General features: G+C 44.0%; 1 protein-coding gene across 1 annotated transcript in view; it reads left to right on the plus strand.

Moving 5' to 3' along the window:
• Positions 1-18,123, plus strand: part of Smarcc1 (SWI/SNF related, matrix associated, actin dependent regulator of chromatin subfamily c member 1) — a 101,551-nt gene that overhangs the window by 80,505 nt on the left and 2,923 nt on the right. Inside the window, exons 26-27 of the mRNA XM_042665919.1 lie at positions 2,259-2,523; positions 15,719-15,895. Of these exons, the coding sequence (XP_042521853.1) occupies positions 2,259-2,523; positions 15,719-15,895 (442 nt within the window). The remainder of the gene's footprint in view (positions 1-2,258; positions 2,524-15,718; positions 15,896-18,123) is intronic.

Raw genomic sequence — 18,123 nt, forward strand, 5'->3', positions numbered from 1 at the left:
AAGCTTTAGGTTTATAATCTGGATTTTGCTTTGAGATATAGGTGTGTATTTTAATCACTTACCTTTTTTAATTCTTCTGATTACTTTCTCTTAATTACTTTCAGTGTTTTAAAAGGACAGCTGAAGTTCAGAAGTAAATAGGATAATTGAGGGTAATTCATATTGTAGATGGTAAAATTTGATGCATTTTTCCTCCTTTCTTCTTTATTGACACATTGATCTTTTTCTTACCAAAGAAAAAAAAGGAGTGACAGAGGTCTTTGTGTTTTCTAAAAGAAAAACCAGGAGCCACCCACTGGTAGTTCACACGTGTAACCACCCTAGCTACTCAGGAGGATGACCTCTGAGGATCGAGGTTCGAAGCCAGCCAAGGCAAGATGGTCCAGTTAACACTAGAAAACTGGAAGTGGTGCTGTGGGTCAGAGTTGTAGAGCACTGGGAAGGGGAAAAAAGCTTGGTGCTAGTGGATCATGCCTATAAACCTAGCTACTCATGAGGCTGAGATCTGAGGATCACAATTCAAAGCCAGCCCAGGCAGGAAGGTTCACAAGACTCTTATTTCCAATGAACCACCTGAAAACGGGAAGTGGAGTTGTGGCTCAAAGTAGTAGACACTAGGAGGCACTAGCCTTGAGCAAAAAGAGTTCAGGGATAGAGCCTGACCCTGAGTTCAAGACCCACAACTGACAAAAAAAAAAAAAGACAACTCTCTCATGGTTATGATACTTACACTGGAAAAGTTTTCGTTCCTATTTAAGTTGGCTAACTGCATTGGTTGAACTATTATTGGGCATATGATTTCTGTAATCTACATGTACAGTAGTTTCTCTTAAGGTCCAGAATAATGCAACATTCTTACTATCCTCAAGTGCCATGAAATTTTTTTTAATTGTATTTATTTTATGTAATTTTATTCATTTATTTTTGTCAGTCATGGAGCTTGAACCCAGAGCCTAGGCAGTCCCTTATCTCTTTCAGCTCAAGGTTAGCCTTGTCTACCACTTTGAGCCACAGTTTCACTTCCAGTTTTCTGCTGGCTCGTTGGAGATATTTCACAGTCTTTCCTGCCTGGGCTGGCTTCATACTGCCATCCTGAGATCTCAGCCTAGTAAATAGCTTGGAATGCAGGTGTGAGCCACCTGTTCTTGGCCCCATGCAAATTTTTATTTGGGCATCTTTAGTAATCTGTAAATGTGTAATTTGAGGTACCTATAAGCTAAGATTTTCAGTGGCACTGCCAAAGTTCAGCATAGACAATTGTGACTTTGCAGCTAAGATCACATACTTCATTCAGAGGTTGTAACTGCTATTACATTTTAACCATAAGAATCCCTTCTAGAAGAGAGGACCTGAGAAGATTGCGGGAACTTGAAATGATGGCATCTAGGGGACTAATAAAATGATAAAAGGGACTCAGGTAGTCATATATTTTCTTAAATATCTGAAAGTATGCAGGGGCTGTGGCACATGGCTATAGTCTTAGCTAATGGGAGACTGAAGCAGGAAGATCACTTGAGTCTAGAAATTAGAGGCCAACTTGGGTAGCATAGCAAGATGCTGCCTCAAAAAGAAAGGGTGGCAGGCTGGGAATGTGGCTTAGTGGTAGAATGCTTGCCTCGCATACATCAAGTTCTGGGTTCATTCCTCAGTACCACATAAACAGAAAAAGCTAGAAGTGGCGCTGTGGCTCAAGCAGTAAAGTGCTAGCCTTGAGCAAAAGAAGCTCAGGGACAATGCCCAGAACTTGAGTTCAAGCCCCAGGACTGGCACCAGAAAAAAGAAAAAGGAAGAAAAAAATCTTGACAGCTTCTCAAAGAGGATTGCATTGTTCTGAGTAGTCTCAGAGCTGAAGTTGAAAAGAAAAGCAGGTCTTAGAAGTGGTCTGGAGAAAGCTAGGGACTGGTGGCTCACACCTGTAATCCTAGCTATTCAGGAGACAGAGATCTGAGGATTGTGCTTCAAAGCCAACCCAGGCAGTAAAGTCTGTGAGACTCTTGTTTCCAATTCACCACCAGAAAACCAGAAGTGGTGCTGTGGCTCAAGTGGTAGAGCATTAGCCTTGAGCACAGAGACTCAGGGACAGCACCCAGGCTAGGAGTTCAAGCCCCACACTGATCCATAAAAAGTGGAGTCTTTGGCAATGGATAACAAGTATCCAAATGGAAAGTGTATGTAGCAGGAGGGAACTCAGCACCAAGCAAATATGTTTATCTCCAATCCTGCGAGCCTTTCTTACTGTCATCTTTCTTCTCTCACAGCTGGAACAACAGAGGCAGCAATTGCTTACTGAGCGCCAGAACTTCCACATGGAACAGCTGAAATACGCGGAGTTAAGAGCCCGACAGCAAATGGAGCAGCAGCAGCAGCATAGCCAAAACCCTCAGCAGCCACACCAGCACTCAGGAGGACCTGGCCTTGCCCCTCTTGGAGCAACAGGACACCCAGGCATGATGCCACATCAGCAGCCCCCTCCCTACCCTCTGATGCACCACCAGATGCCACCACCTCATCCCCCTCAGCCAGGTGAGAGGAAAGCATGGCTTACATTGAAAAGCTTGTGGTCTGCTTATTAGGGGGGGTTACCGTGCATGTGGTAATTTCTGAAGTCCTTTCAGAATTTCCATTGTCAGCAAGAAAATCATAGGCAAAGTCCAAAGTCCTCTTGGTGAGGTAGGTTAATGCTATAAAGAGGTACAGTCTTATAACTCGTTTATTTGTTTGTATGTTTTTGTCAGTCGTGGGGCTTGAACTCAGCCTGGGTGCTGTCCCTTAGCTCTTCAGTTCAAGGCTATCACTATCACTTGAGCCACTATGTTGCTTCTGGGTTTTGGGGTGGTTTATTAGAGATAAGAGTCTCACGGACTTTTCTGCCCAGGCTGGCTTTGAACCACGATCCTCAGATCTCAGCCTCCTGAGTAGCTAGGATTATAGGCATGAGCAACCAGTGCCCAGCCCGGGGTCTCATGCATGCAAGGCAAGCACTTTACCACTGAGCCACCTTCCTAGCCCCTTGTTTTGTTTTTTTTAAAGAACTTTTACCTTTTGGACTGGCTCCCATGGTTTATGCCTGTAGTCATAGCTATTTATGAAGTTGAGATATGAGGCTTTCAGTTTGAAACCAAGCTAGGTAAGAAAGTCTGTGAGATTCTTATTTCTCATTAACCACCAGAAGCAAAAGTGAAACTGTGGCTCAAGTAATAGAGCGCTAGTCTGGTGCATAAAAGCTCAGGAATAGTGCCCAAGCCCTGAGTTCAAGCCCCAGGACAAGCACCAAAAAAAAAAATTATCATTTAGAGGGTAGGAATATGACTTAGTGGTAGAATGCTTGCCTAGCATGCATGACACCCTCGGTTCAATTCCTCAGTGCTACATAAACAGAAAAGGCCAGAAGTAGTACTGTGGCTCAAGTGGTAGAGTGCTAGCCTTGAGCAGAAGAAGCTCAGGGACAGTGTTCAGGCCCTGAGTTCAAATTCCAGGACTGGTCAAAAAAAAAAATTTAGGGCTGGCTGCCAGTGGCCCACACATGTAATCCTACCTCTTCAAGAGGCTAGGCATGAGGGTTTCAGTTAGAAACCAACCCAGGCAGACAAATCCATGAGACTCTAATAACTTATATATATGTGTGTGTGGGCCTGGGCCTTGTCTCTGAACTGTTTTGCACAAGGCTAGTGCTCTACCACTTTTTGAGCCACATCATAACTTCCAGTTTTCTGGTGGTTAATTGAAGAAAAGAGTCTCACAGGTTCTTTTCTGCCTGAGCAGCTTCCAACTGTGATCCTAAGGTCTCAACCTCCTGAGGAGCTAGGATTGCAGGTGTGAGCCACTGGCACCTGGCTAATGATATATTTGTATCAGTTCCTTTTCACCGTTGGGAAGGAGATAGATTTCAGAATGTCTCATCAGCCAAGAGAATGTTACTTATTAAATAACTATCATCATACCAAAGAAAATAATCATAATCCCTAATATCGTTAGTTAAATGTCTGAGTACTTTGTTTGAATCCGTATTCAAATAAGATCCACACACATGCATTCACATCTCTTTTGTTAAAAGGGCACTTACATGTTAAGGAAAATGCAGTTTTCAGTAATGCAACTGTGCCTGATTTATGCTCTACCTTGGAGTTGTACCCTGTGCGGAGCTCATATCCCCTATACCGTGTCTGTGTCTGTCTGTGTCTTCTGTGTCTGTGTGTATTTCCTCCCATAGTATTACATCACTTGTCCTGTATCTCCATCCTCCCTCCGAGCCCACCCACCTTCCCCCCTACACACACACACACACACACACACACGCATGCACGCACGCGCGCGCGCGCGTCCCAGAATCAATCTAGGTACTGCTCTTATAACAATTGTCCAGAAGTAGTTTGATACATGTCCTGGGTAGGATACAGTCTACTCAGGATTGGTGGCTCTACCATTTGAGCCACATCTTCAGTTCCAGCTGTTTGCTAGTTAATTGGAGATGAGAGTCTATGGATTCATCTTCCTGGATTGCTTTGAACTGTGATTATAGATCTCAGTCTCCTGAGTAGCTAAGATTATAGGTGTGAGTCACTCATGTCCAGCTGGTATTCAGTTCCTTTTTGGTTTTGAGGCTTTTTTGGTTTATTGTTGTTTTGAGGTGGGGGGGGGGGTTGTTTGTTTGTTTGTTTTGTTTTGTTTTTTGCTGGTCCTGGGACTTGAACTCTGGGCATGGACACTGTCCCTGAGTCTCTTTGTGCTCAAGGCTAGCAGTGTACCACTTGAGCTACAGTGCCACTTACAACTTTTCCTGAATAGTTTATTAGATGTAAGGACTTTCTTGCATGGACTGGCTTTAAGCCACAGTCCTCAGATCTTAGCTTCCTGGGTGGGTATGATTATAGGCATGAGCCATAGCTGCCTGGCTAGTATTTGGTTCTTAATGGTGGTGCCATATCCACAGTACCTGTTCACAGAGAACATCTAAGGAGCTACAACATTGAGCTTAGAGCTGAATATGGCTTGTGTACCCCTGTAATGCCAACAGTCGAGAGGCTGAGACAGTAGGATTGCCAGTTCAAGGGCCAGCCCAACATAAACAGTAAGTTGTGGCACACTGTGCACACATGAGACTCTAGTCTTTAAAAAAAAAAGCCTGATAATATGAATTAGGCTCATCACCCACATCATTTCACTTCTTGTTAATATCTTTGCTTCATATTTGAAGACCTAGTGCATGACACAGCCATATAGCCTAGCTTCCTGTCAGAGCCAGGATTCACACTGAGCTCCATCTGATTTCATAGAGAAGCCAGAGCCACAGAGGCACTATGGCAGGGCTGAGGTAAAATTTTCAGCAGACTTGGAAAGAACTATTTTCCTAGTGAGGCAGTGCCAGCAAATTAACTGATAAAAATAGCCTTTAAAAAAGAAATAGGTCACTTTCTTCTTCACGCTCTCTACAAGATAGGGTCTCCACATTGAATTTGTAATAGAAAGAATCATTCAGGGTAAGGCAAGGTCTTTTTAATACATGACAAAATATTCTCTTATATTTGAGAGATACATACGGAAAAACATAAATCATAGGTAGTTATTGACTATATAAACACCTAAGTAAACCAACACTTTGCCCTACAATTTCCCCACTTCTCAAAGTATGTGTCTTTTGACTTTCAACCCTGTTCACACTAGTTGGGCTGAATTTCATTGTTATCTGAATAGAAGAACATAGTGAATTTCCTCTGTCTGGTTCCCACACTCAACACCATATATAAGACGTGTGCACTGTGTAAACGATTTGTACATTTGTTTTCTGTTACAGCATTTCACTGCATGTCTGTGCCCTACTACACCAATCCATTTCCCACTGATGAACACACACCCAATTTTCAAGCTTTCAACTAAATAGTGTGTCTGTGACCATGGTAGGTAGGACATAATGTACACATTCTGTTATATGTATCACTAAAGGAATAGAATTGGGGTATGCCTGAGGATGGTCCAATGGGATACATATCTTGCATATATTTACCTCTCTAGTCTCTGGCTGACATAGGTGTAAGAATTACAAGCAGTGATTCATGCTTGTAATCCTAGCTACTCGGGAGGCTGAGATCTGAGGATTGCATTTAAAGCCAGCCTGGGCAGGAAAGTCTATGACACTCTTATCTCCAATAAACCTCCAAAAAACCGGAAGTAGCACACTGTGGCTCAAGTGGTAGAAGGCTAACCTTGAGCTGAAGAGCTGAGGGACAGCGCCGAGGCTCAGGAGTTCAAGCCCCATGACCAACCAAAAAAAAAAAAAGAATTACAATCAGGTCCTCCAAACAGTGTTTATTACATTTTAGAAATGAATAGGAGCACTCTCTGCTCTTTTCTAGCTTTTTCCTTCTCTTTCCCAGCTCCCTTCTCTTTTCTAGCTCTTTCTCTGCTCTTTTCTAGCTCTTTCTCAGCTGTTTCCTTCTCTTCTCTTTCCCAGATCTCTTCTCTTTCCTAGCTTGCTCTTTCCCACCTCTTTCCCAGATGCTCTCTTTTCTAGCTCTTTTCTCTTTTTTCTAGCTCTTTTCTCTCTCTTCCCAGCTCTCTCTCTTTCCCAACTCTCCCAGCTCTCTTTCCCAGGCCTTTCTCCACCACATGGAGGACCAAAATGGCATGGTGCCAGCCGGGACAATGAATAAACCTACCCCTTACCTGGGGGGGGGGGGAAATGAATAGGAGCAACGTTTTCCTTAGTTGCTGAGCAATTGTCCTAGATAGTTGACCAGGTCAGTTAGCTAGGATTTTGATTTTCACTTACATTTTGTAGTGTAGGAAGAGACAGGAAGAGTCAGTCTCTGAATGATAGCATTATCAGGGAAGTAGCAGGGGAAGGATCAAGGCAGATTTATTGTTGAATGATGAACTTGTTCAGATTTTCTTGCTCTGTAGAATTTATATAAGTATGTGATTTTTCTCTGCAAAACTGTATCAGGTAGTGATAGAGCCCATTCAAATAGCAGGTTGGTATTCTACATCGTGGGTGGAACTGGGACATCAGTAGCTAGTGTTAAATGGCAACTGTACGTATTCCATTTGATTTGTCTCTTTTTTTCCTCATTCTTAACCTTATTTTCATTCAAGTACTTGGGATTTTCACAGAAAACCCTTATGTACACTTTTGTCTCTTTCACTATTATTTGGTTGTACTCTTTTTTTTTTTTTTTTTGGGGGGGGGGGGGGCCAGTCCTGGGGCTTGAACTCAGGGCCTGGGCACTGTCCCTGAGCTTCTTTGCTCAAGACTAGCACTCTCCCACTTGAGCCACAACACCACTTCCATTTTTTTCTGTGCATGTGGTACTGAGGAATCAAACCCAGGGCTTCATGCATGCTAGGCGAGCACTCTACCACTAAACCATGCTCCCAGCCCCTTCATCGTACTCTTAACTTACCTGCAAACTCCAGCTGTGTGTATATGTTTGTGTGTGCATATTTGTGCTGCGCACGCATGTGTATGTGTGCACACGTGCGCCTCTGCACCAGTCCTAGAACTTGAACTCTGCCTGCATGATTTTTTTTGCTCAAAGTTTTGAACCTTGATCCTCGGGTCTTAGCCTCCTGAATAGCTAGAATTATAAGCATGATCCACCAATCCCCGGCTATATTTACTTAAATTTGTCTTAAAGTGTCTCAGATTGGTTTGTTCCCACCAAACAAAAAAGCTGGGGAATTACATGCAGTAGAATGTTTCTGCTTACGTACTTGCACACCCATTTTTTACCATCTTTATTTCACATTTTGCTGAACTGGATGAAATCCACAAAAGTGCGTTTTATCCCTTTTCATGTGAGCTGTAAAATAGTTTCATATGATTCCTAAACTACAGTAGTTCTCTCTAAGGCTTACCCATTTCAGATGGTACAAAATGAATTGTCATGGGGGCTGGGAAGGTGGCTCAGTGGTAGAGTGCTTGCCTTGCATGCATGAGGCCCTGGGTTCCATTCCTCAGCACCGCATAAGTAGAAAAAGCTGGAAGTGGCGTTGTGGCTCAAGTGGTAGAGCGCTAGTTTTGAGCTGAAGTACTGAGGGACAACGCCAGCCCTAGGGCTCAGGCCCCACAACCTACCAAAAAAAAAGATGCATAGTCATTATAGCAACCAATCAGGCACATGTAGTGTATCTGTTGACTACATCTGGGCTCCAGGATCCAGGAAAGCACATGGAAGACCATGAAGGAGTGGCCTGGGTGGTAACTGCTGCTTCTTGAGGTCCTTTAGTGTCCACATACAAGCAAGCAGGAAGGCCACAAGTGACTACTGGAGATCTCCTCGGTGGTGAGGTGATCAGAACTCCAGGGTTCTTGGCACTTGTTTGAAGGATGATTGCCTAAAAGTGGGTGCCGTCAAAGTGACAACAAAAGCCTAGTATGCCAGGACAGTGGTGAACCCTGCCTCCTTGTGTGAGTGGGAAATGAGACTCTTGATTATTTATGCTTCATGGATCTCAAGCAAGGCGCCTGCAGCAGGAAGCCTTTGTGTGGGAAGAGAGCTTGTTAGTTTCAATATCTTCATGGTTTCCTTTTGAAGTATCCAGAAAATCAGAATAGAAATTGGTCTAGCTTGATGAGAATTCATTCATGATATTATTTCAGTGACAAAAACTATATTTTTAGTCTGTGTCTGTGTGTCGTGCATGGGGCTTGAACTTTGGGCCTGCATGCTGTCTCTGTGCTCTTCAGCTCAAGGCTAGCACTCTACCATTTGAGCCACAGTACCACTTCTGGTTTTCTGGTGATTTATTGGAGATAAGACTCACGTAATTTCCTGCCCCAGTTGACTTTGAACTGTGATCCTCAGAGCTCAGCCTTCTATAGTAGCTAGGATTACAGGCATAAACTACCTGAACCGGCAAAACTAGAATATTTTATGTCAGTAAAATACAGGTTCCAGGACATTTCAACCAAGGCAAAAGGCTCCTAGTTTTCTTTGTTTTGTTTTGTTTACCTAAGAAATCGTATCCTTGCCTTGACCTCATGGTTCTCCTGCCTCAGCTTCCCAATTAGCTGCTATTACAGGCATGCACCACCACACCAGACCCAGACACTTGGGTTTAATTTTAAGCCCCTTAGTTAGACCTACTTACTTATCCAACACTACTAAGGAAATAGTACCCAGGAAAGGATTATAATTAATCGTCTCTCTTTAGCCCTTTCTGTGGTCTTGACCCCATACTGAAAAGAGAAAAGGAATAGCTCATCACATCAGCAGTTTTTGGTATCTGTGGTACCTCTAGTCCTGCTTGCATTGATGATAAGGCTGCCATACACTTTCCGGAATAGCAGGTTACTCTCACAAAGAGAACAGTGAGGGCCCAGTCCTTCACAAAGAGTGTCTGTGGCAGGCTCTCCCAGGAAGCAGCTATGGGGAGGAGCAATCTCTAAGGAGCCTGGGCTTCCCCTCACTTGGCCCTGATTGTGTTATTTCCGTTCTGCTGGGGACTCAGCCAGAGGATGCCTGCATAGTTCAAAATGGATGCATGAAATACAAGACAAGATATTCACAGGTCTCTTTTCGCAGCTTTATTTTTTCCTTCCCACCTTCCCCTTGCATTTCAAAGAATAAAAATAAAATCCTTAGCTAATATCCCATTAGAGATGATGGGTATCTAGCTTTAATAAAAGACCTAATAAACCCAAGAAAGTATAAGGAATTTTTCTACTAGCTAAACTTAATTTTAGACAGCCTTTCCATTTTTTTCTGACTTAGGATGCCTGCTGTTTTGTGTATGTGTGTTTTTTAAGGAAGGGGAAGAAGAAGAAAGAAAGCTTGTATGTAGGTCAGACTCCCACTTTCCTATGCTTTGCTACTGATGGTTTGAAGCCATATTTCTCTTTCTTCTCATTTTTCCTATCTACTATGGAAGGAAATACCTGGGGGGAAAAATGCACACACAGCATTTAATTTGTTTGATAAGGGCTCCTTTTAGTCTGATATGGGCCTATATAGTTATTTTATACTAGTAAGAATTAGAAGCCGGGCACTGGTGACTCAAGCCTGTCATCCTAGCTACTCAGGAGGCTGAGATCTGAGGATCGCGGTTCAAAGCCAGCCCAGGCAGGAAAGACCGTGAGACTCCTATCTCCAATAAACCACCAGAAAACCGGAAGTGGCTCTGTAGCTCAAGTGGTAGAGCGCTCACCTTGAGCTGAAGAGCTGAGGGACAGCGCCCAAGCCCAGAGTTCAAGCCCATGACCAACCAAAACAAACAAACTAGTAAGAATTAGAAGGGAGTACCCTCATACATGGTGGTAATCTATTGAAAAACGATGACAGTGATATTTCAGACACCACAGAAACCTCAAGATCTTTCCATTTCAGATGGACAGCATTGCTTGGCAAGAAAAATAGTTCTGTCTTCTCTCCAGTTCCCTTCATTTCTCCCCTGCTTCCTTTTAAAAGGAAGGAGGGGAAAAAAAAAGATGCCCCTTTAAAGTAGAATGGAGTGGGGGTGGGGGGGGTAGTGGGAATGTGGCTTAGTGGTAGCGTACATGAAGCCTTGGGTTCCATTCCTCAGTACCATGTACACAAAAAACGCCAGAAGTGTTGCTGTGGTTAAGTGGTAGAGTGCTAGCCTTGAGCAAAAGAAGCTCAGAGACAGCACCCAAACCCATTAAATTCAAGCCCTACGACCTACCAAAAAAACAAGAAACAGCCGGGCGCTGGTGGCTCACGCCTGTAATCCTAGCTACTCAGGAGGCTGAGATCTGAGGATCACGGTTCAAAGCCAGCCCAGGCAGGAGAGACCGTGAGGCTCCTATCTCCAATAAACCACCAGAAAACCGGAAGTGGTGCTGTAGCTCAAGTGGTAGAGCGCTCGCCTTGAACTGAAGAGCTGAAGGACAGCGCCCAGGCCCAGAGTTCAAGCCCCGTGGCCGACCAAAAAAAAAAAAAAAAAAACAAGAAACAGAAATCATTATCTGTCCTGTAGTCCTTCCTTTTTTGCTGTCATTCCTTCCAAGGAGCCATTGTGCTGTCACACTTTGCATGCATATATAGACCCTGTCAAGAAGGCTTCAGGCTTCACAGTTAAGTGAAAAGGAGTTATTTGGTGTGTTTTTGTTTTTTGTTTTTTGCTCTTTTTTTTGGTCATGGAGCTAGAACTCTGGGCCTAGGTGGTGCCCCTCACCTCTGCACTCTACCACTTGAGCCACAGCGCCACTTCCAGCTTTTTTTTTTGCTTATGTGGTGCTGAGGAATCGAACCCAGGGCCTCATGCATGCAAGGCAAGCGCTCTACCACTGAGCCACCTTCCCAGCCCTTCTTTGGTGTTCTGTTGTTGGTTTTTTTTTTTTAATCCTTCATAGAGACTATCAACGATAAGTAATGCAGTTCGTATTTTTAAGTTGTCATAGTGAGATACTGAGAAGAAAATTTCAACTAGCAATAGTCATGCCTCAGATAAACCCCAGTAACTGTGATACTGCCACTTTGCAGAGTTGTTTTAATTTTTTTTTTTTTTTTTTTTTTTGGTTGATTTGGTCTTGTAGACTTGATTTTTTTTTTTTTTTTTTTTTTGGGGGGGGGGGTTCCGGTTGTGGGGCCTGAACTCTGGGCCTGGGCGCTGTCCCTCAGCTCAAGGCTAGGGCTCCACCACTTGAGCCACAGCGCCACTTCCGGCTTTTTTCTTTTTTGCTTATGTGGTGCTGAGGAATCCAACACAGGGCCTCAGGCATGCAAGGCAAGCGCTCTACCACTGAGCCACCTTCCCAGCCCCGGTCTTGTAGACTTGAAAACTCCTAAAGCTGCTCTGTCTCAGCTTATTAACATGAAGATATAGGGAACTAGGTAAATGGGCCACTGGCTCAGAGCAGGTAGCTTTACAAATAACACTGCTTAGCCTGAAAGCTTATTCCCAGCACATGATGGACAGGCGTCACCATGGGTTTGTGTTGATCTGCTAGGGATGTTTCCCTCTGCCAGATTGTTTCTTGGATAGCTCTTTTCTCTGCTGGAACCCACACTCTGAGGTTGCTTTCAAGAAACTGTTTTTGTCAGGATCTTGCCATGGAGCAAGCAACAGATCCATCAGTTTGGTGGTACCAAGGTTTGTATCATTCAGTGTCTCAGCACCTGCCAGAAGAGAGCTGAAATGTATCCGTAGGAGGGCTCTGGTTACAAAAGCACCATCTCTAGAGCTCAAGGCCCAGGTCTGGTGCCTCCATTTCCATGTTCTGTGTTGTTGGGGGACTTACTCAATCTTTCTACCTTCCCTATTCCCCCAGAAGATGAAATGACTATTGGGATCAAATGAGTTAACCTTTATAAAGTTCTTAAGTAAAGTCCCTTAGGTATTTGGCATACTAAATTATACCATACAAAGTATCTGACTCTGCTTTTCACCAGCATGTTGGATGAGCTAGTGATATCATAAGACACTGTGAAAAATCAAATCCTACCTACTCAAGAGGTAAGAGATGAAGACTGGTCATAGCCTCACACTAACCCGGGGGGGGGGGGGGGTCCTAAGGCCCCATCTTTTTTTTTTTTTTTTTTTTTTTTTTGTCGGTGTGGAGTTTGAACTCAGGACCTGGGCTGGGCACTGTCCCTGAGCTTTTTCACTCAAGGCTAGCACTCTGCCATCTTGAGCCACAGTACCACTTCCAGTTTTCTGGTAGTTTATTGGAGATCAGAGTCTCAGGGACTTTCTTGCCCTGCCCAGCTTTGAACCATGATTCTCAGCCTCCTGAGAAGCTAGGATTACAGATAGGAGTCATTCACACAGCTCAGGCCCCATCTTAACCCATAAAAGCTAGGTAGAGTCATGAACACCTGTCATCCCTGCTACACTTGAAGGACGAGGCTCACAGTCCAGGCCCTCTTGGACAGAAACATAATACCACATTCAAAGAGCAAAATGAAGCTGAAGATGTGACTTAAGTGGCAGAGTCCTTGGCTAGCAAGCACAAAGCACTGTTTGTTTTTTTAATAATTTTCTATTGAGATTAAATGATTGCATAAATTTCATAATATTATGGGATAGTGAAACTTAAAGTCGCAAACACATTTTAACCTTCACAAGGCAAATCATCGTTATCCTGGTCTATCAGGTTTGTGAGTTGTATAAATTTCAACAACACAACTATTTCTTCCAAATCAGGTGATCGGTACATTGCTTTCCTTTTGCTTAGTGGAAGCTGTTCCCTCTTTTCCTCTCATTCCCTCCCTCCCATCGCTGCCCTTGAGTTGCGAGGCACTGTTTTTTGTTTTGTTTTGCTTTTTTTTTAAATAAAAATAAAAAGAACAGTTCCCTCAATCACTGCAAGTCCTGTGGTAAAGGAAGCAGCTGCTTAGCTTCCCTCAGTATAAATAAGCTCAGAAGCTCCACACGTGCCGAGTGACTCGGCCAAGAGTGCACATCTAGGGTAGGGTGAGTGCAGCCAGATTGTGGCTGTTTAGATTTTAGGCCGCTACATCTGTACCCCATGTTGAAGAGAGCTGCTGCCGGGGATGGCCCACTAGTTAGACTCTTCAGATACGTCATCAAAGTGTAAAACTTCTGTGCTGTGGGAAATGATGGGGGCTGAGCAGTGTGTGTCATACTTAGATGAACACACACCTGCAGTGTTCCCCCACTCACCCACCCAGTACTGGCTCTGGCTCCTTTATAAAGGTACACTTTACAGCTGTCCTGTAGAAGCTGGTAGAATGTGTTCTTCCTTGCTTGCCTAGGGTTCTATCCAGTCTAAACCTGATGGTAGGAGGCAGCACATACCCATTGCTAGACTTGGTTTCTGTTGCTGGTTCCTATATTTGGCTTTCTTTATTGTAAGACTATTCATTAGAAGTATTCTTTTGTGGAGCTGGGAATGTGGCTGGCTGTGTGGTAGAGTGCTTGCCTAGCAATGCATAAAGCCCTGGGTTCGATTTTTCAGCACCACATAAACAGAAAAGGCCGGAAGTGGCGCTGTGGCTCAAGTGGTAGAGCCCTAGCCTTGAGCACAGGGAGGCTCAGGGACAGTGCCCAGATCCTGAGTTCAAGCCCCAGGACTGGCAAAAAAAAAAAGTATTCTTTTGTCTCTGGGCCAGAATTCTATAGTGGGTTCAAAAGTAGACCTCCTTTCTATCCAACTACATGCTACAGCAACAGAGTTGAATAATTACACAGAGACCCTGAGGTCTAAAATATTTTCTGCCAGACTCTTTAAAGGACAAATTTGCAGGCTGGGAAGGTGGCTCAGTGGTAGAGCACTTGCCTTGCATGCTTGAGGCCCTGGGTTCGATTCCTCAGCACCACATACACAGAAAAAAAAGCCAGAAATAGTGCTGTGGCTCAAGTGGTAGAGCGCTAGCCTTGACTGAAGAGCTGAGGGACAATGCCCAGACCCAGAGTTCAGGCCCCACAACTGGACCCAAAAAAAAAAAAAAAAAAAAAACAAATTTGCTGAAAACTCTATAAAGACTAAATGAAATTGAATGTAAGAAATATCCTTCAGGGCTCAGTGGTCGAGTGCTTGCCTAGCATTTATGAAGCCCTGGGTTCGATTCCTCAGTACCACATAAACAAAAAGCCAGAAGTGGTGCTGTGGCTCTAGTTGTAGCGTGCTAGTCTTAAGCAAAAGAAGCTCAGGAACAGTGCCCAGGCCCTCCCTGAGTTCAAGCCCCATGACTGGCAAAAAAAAAAAAAGTCAGGTAGCTACCTATCTTCCTGTCCCCTCCCCCTTGCTTCTCCTAGTCCAGTACTTCATGATGGGCTCTGTAGGAAAAGGTTTTTTTCTTGTGAATAGACTTCAGAATCTTTTTTTCTTTCTTTCTTTCTTTCTTTCTTTCTTTTTTTTTTTTTTTTTTTGCTAGTCCTGGGGCTTGAACTCACCCTGGACACTGTCCCCGAGGCTAGCACTTTACTACTCGAGCCACAGCACCACTTCTGGCTTTTTCCATTTATGTGGCTGTGAGAACTCAAACCCAGGGCTTCATGTATGCAAGGCAAAAATTACCATTAAGTCACATTCCCAGCCCCAGAATCTTTTTGAATGATGATCTTCATGCCCTTCAGCTAGACATACCCTCACAAAGCATGGTCTGTGCTGAGTTGTAGCTGTTGGGACTTTGAGCCAGTCTCTACTTCTCTATTCACTGTGGTCTGTACCTGGCATTGTGTCTGCCCAGGAAGACATTTGACAATCCCTTGTTCACACAAACTAACCAGAATGAATGCTCTCTTTTAGGGATGTGCTTTTTTTTCCCCTCCTTCCTGGTCATAAGGCTTGGACTCAGAACCTGGGTGCTGTCCCTGAATTTTTTTCTACCAGCTTTATCACTTTGAGCCACAGTGCCATTTCCAGTTTTCTGGTAGCTCATTGCAGATAAAAGTCTCATGGACTTTCCTGCCGCGGCTGAGTTCAAATGGGGATCCTCAGATCTCAGCCTTGTGAGTAGTTAGGGTTACAGGCATGAGCCACCAGTGACTTAGGGATGAATTTCCTTTTGTAGATTAAAAAAAATAAAAGCTGGGGTTGGAGGCATGGCTCAGGTGATAAGAATTCAAGCCTGTTAATGAAAGCATCAGATACTCAGTTTGAGTCCTAGTCTCAGACAAAAACAAAAGAAAAAGAAAAAAAAATCTGATCATAGGAGTAAGCACAGATCATTGTTCTGTTGGTATGTCACATCCTTTGGTGAGTTATTGTTTGTTTTAATCCTCATGGACAGTGAGTTGTTCCCTTTCTTCTGCCCATTCCTTGTATACTTAAAGTGCTTGAACTCTCCCTCCACAGGTCAGATACCAGGCCCAGGTTCTATGATGCCTGGGCAACCCATGCCAGGCCGCATGATTCCCACTGTTGCAGCCAACATCCACCCTGCTGGGACTGGCCCTGCCCCTCCTGGTATGCCTCCAATGCCTGGAAACATCTTAGGACCCCGGGTACCCCTCACAGCACCGAATGGCATGTGTAAGTAGGAAGACCTCTTACCTCAGAGCAATGTAGGAGGGTTGTGGAGAAGACAGAAAGACTTTGTTCTCTACTTGAGAAGGGCTGTAGACGGTACAGTCTGCCTACGGTGGGTTCCACAGGATCCATTTTGGTTACTGTTTCTCAGTATGGAATACTAATGAGTGAAATACTTCCATTAGCTCAGGCTTCATTCTCAACATTTAAGCCTGTGGAGAAGCCAGAGAGGTATTCATCTCCCACTCCTGTGTATACCTATCTGGTTTGAAGCTCAGTAGCTATACATAGCTTCTGGTTATTTTCCTTGTAGGAGCTCTTATGCATACAGAAGTCCAAGTGATGGACACAAAGGAAAAAGAATAAAAGGGTTGGGGTGTAGCTCAAGCCCAGCCCTGTTTTCTGTCTCTAGCACTGCTTCTGTCTCTAGCACTGCAACAAGAAAAAAGAAAAAATGAAGAATACAGAGTAGGAGAAACAAATATGTTTCTCATAGTTATTCTTAAAATAGTACTAACGGCTGCATAGACTAAGAAAGGGAGTATTCGGGGCTATGTTAAGAAAGAAATATGACAAAGCCCCTACAGGCCAACAGTGGAAACAGCACTGATAATGCTCAGCAAGCCTGAGACTGCAGAGGCCAGGTCACTTCTTCCCGAAGCGAGGCCCTCTGGAGAGTTGGCCTCTGTCTACCCTTTATCGTAGATCTTCCTAGTGAAAACAGTCCTGGAGGGTATAGCATTGGCCAGGACTCAGCTATGTCTGTGATGCTTCATTTTAGAAGTTTATGTTGTAAGAAGCTAGCTTCTAGTCATAAGACAATAAAAAGCAAGAATCAGCTGGGTACTGATGGCTCATACCTGTAATCCTAGCTACTCAGGAGGCTGAGGAGCTAGGATCACTGAGGATCTGAGGATCACTGTTCAAAACCAACCCAAGCAGGAAAGTCCATGAGACTTTTATTTCCATTTAATCACCAAAAAAGCTAGGAGCTGAGGCTCAAATGGTTGAGCACTAGTTTTGAGCAAAAAGAAGCTCAGAAATTATTTCTAAGCCCCAGGACCAGCACCACAAAAAAAAAAGAAAAACAACAATCAGAATACCTTGTCTCCAGAAGCTTTTTAGATAGGGGAAGGGGTGTCAGAATTTACTAAAAGTTATGGGAGACTACAAAGTACCTTGAATGCACTGTGGTACTCTGAGAAGGAAGACATTACAGGGAAGAAGGCTTTGCATGCGCATATGTATGTGCACACACCCACGTCCCTTCCGGACTCCCAAAGGCTGAAGCAATGTAGAATGTACAGGAAAAAAAAGACTGGTTTAGCTGGATGTAGCAGGACTAGAACATCTGCCCCTCAGATCATATATATAAGGCCTGCAAACTCATTTGGTACATAATAGGACAGATACATATGCTTTTTGTAGGCTGCCTGTAGCCATCTGCCTGCATAGCTAATTCTGTATGGCCTGTAAATGATGTTATAAATATCTAAATGGCCGTTGGCAGAAGAAAGGTACCCTGCCCCTAGATAGTATTATTCCTATAGAAAAATACAAGAGGGGTCTGGGAATGTGGCTTAGCGGTAGAGTGCTTGCCTAACATGCACAATTCCTCAGTACCAAATAAATAGAAAAGGCCAGAAGTGGTGCTGTGGCTCAAGTAGTAGAGCACTAGCCTTGAGCAAAAGAAGCCCAGGGATAGTGCCCAGGCCCTGAGTTCAAGCCTCAGAACGGGCAAAAACAAAATGCAGATGATCTCCCCATGAGGGAGAGCGTAGGCAGAGCTGATAGTATACCTCTGTACTATAGCACCTGTCTTGACAGATTACCAGCAAGGCACATGAACTGGCCTGCCAAGGAAATGAACCAGTTTGCCATTCTTAGTATGGAGATATTAATAGTTACCACTGTTCTAACCAGCTGATCCCCATCATGTGTCTTTATGATTCCACCCTAAAGGGTCTTGAGTGGTGACCTTGAAAAATGAATGTTTTAGAGGGTGATCTTCCTTAAATGAACATGCAATGGATTCTGAGCTGCTGACATAGCACTGGAGTGCTAGGCAGGCTTCCCACTTAGTTCCCACTACGGAAGGATAACACCCAGGATGAGATTATTGGATTTAAATGTGTTAAGTTTGGTAGAAACCTGAAACCTCTCAGGAATAGGGTTGGGTGCATTGACTGGTAAGCAAAGCTGTGCTTTTGTTATTTGTTTTATATTTCATT

This window comes from Dipodomys spectabilis, unplaced genomic scaffold (assembly GCF_019054845.1).
Source record: "Dipodomys spectabilis isolate Male_0828 unplaced genomic scaffold, ASM1905484v1 ptg000360l, whole genome shotgun sequence".
NCBI classification, from domain to species: domain Eukaryota; kingdom Metazoa; phylum Chordata; class Mammalia; order Rodentia; family Heteromyidae; genus Dipodomys; species Dipodomys spectabilis.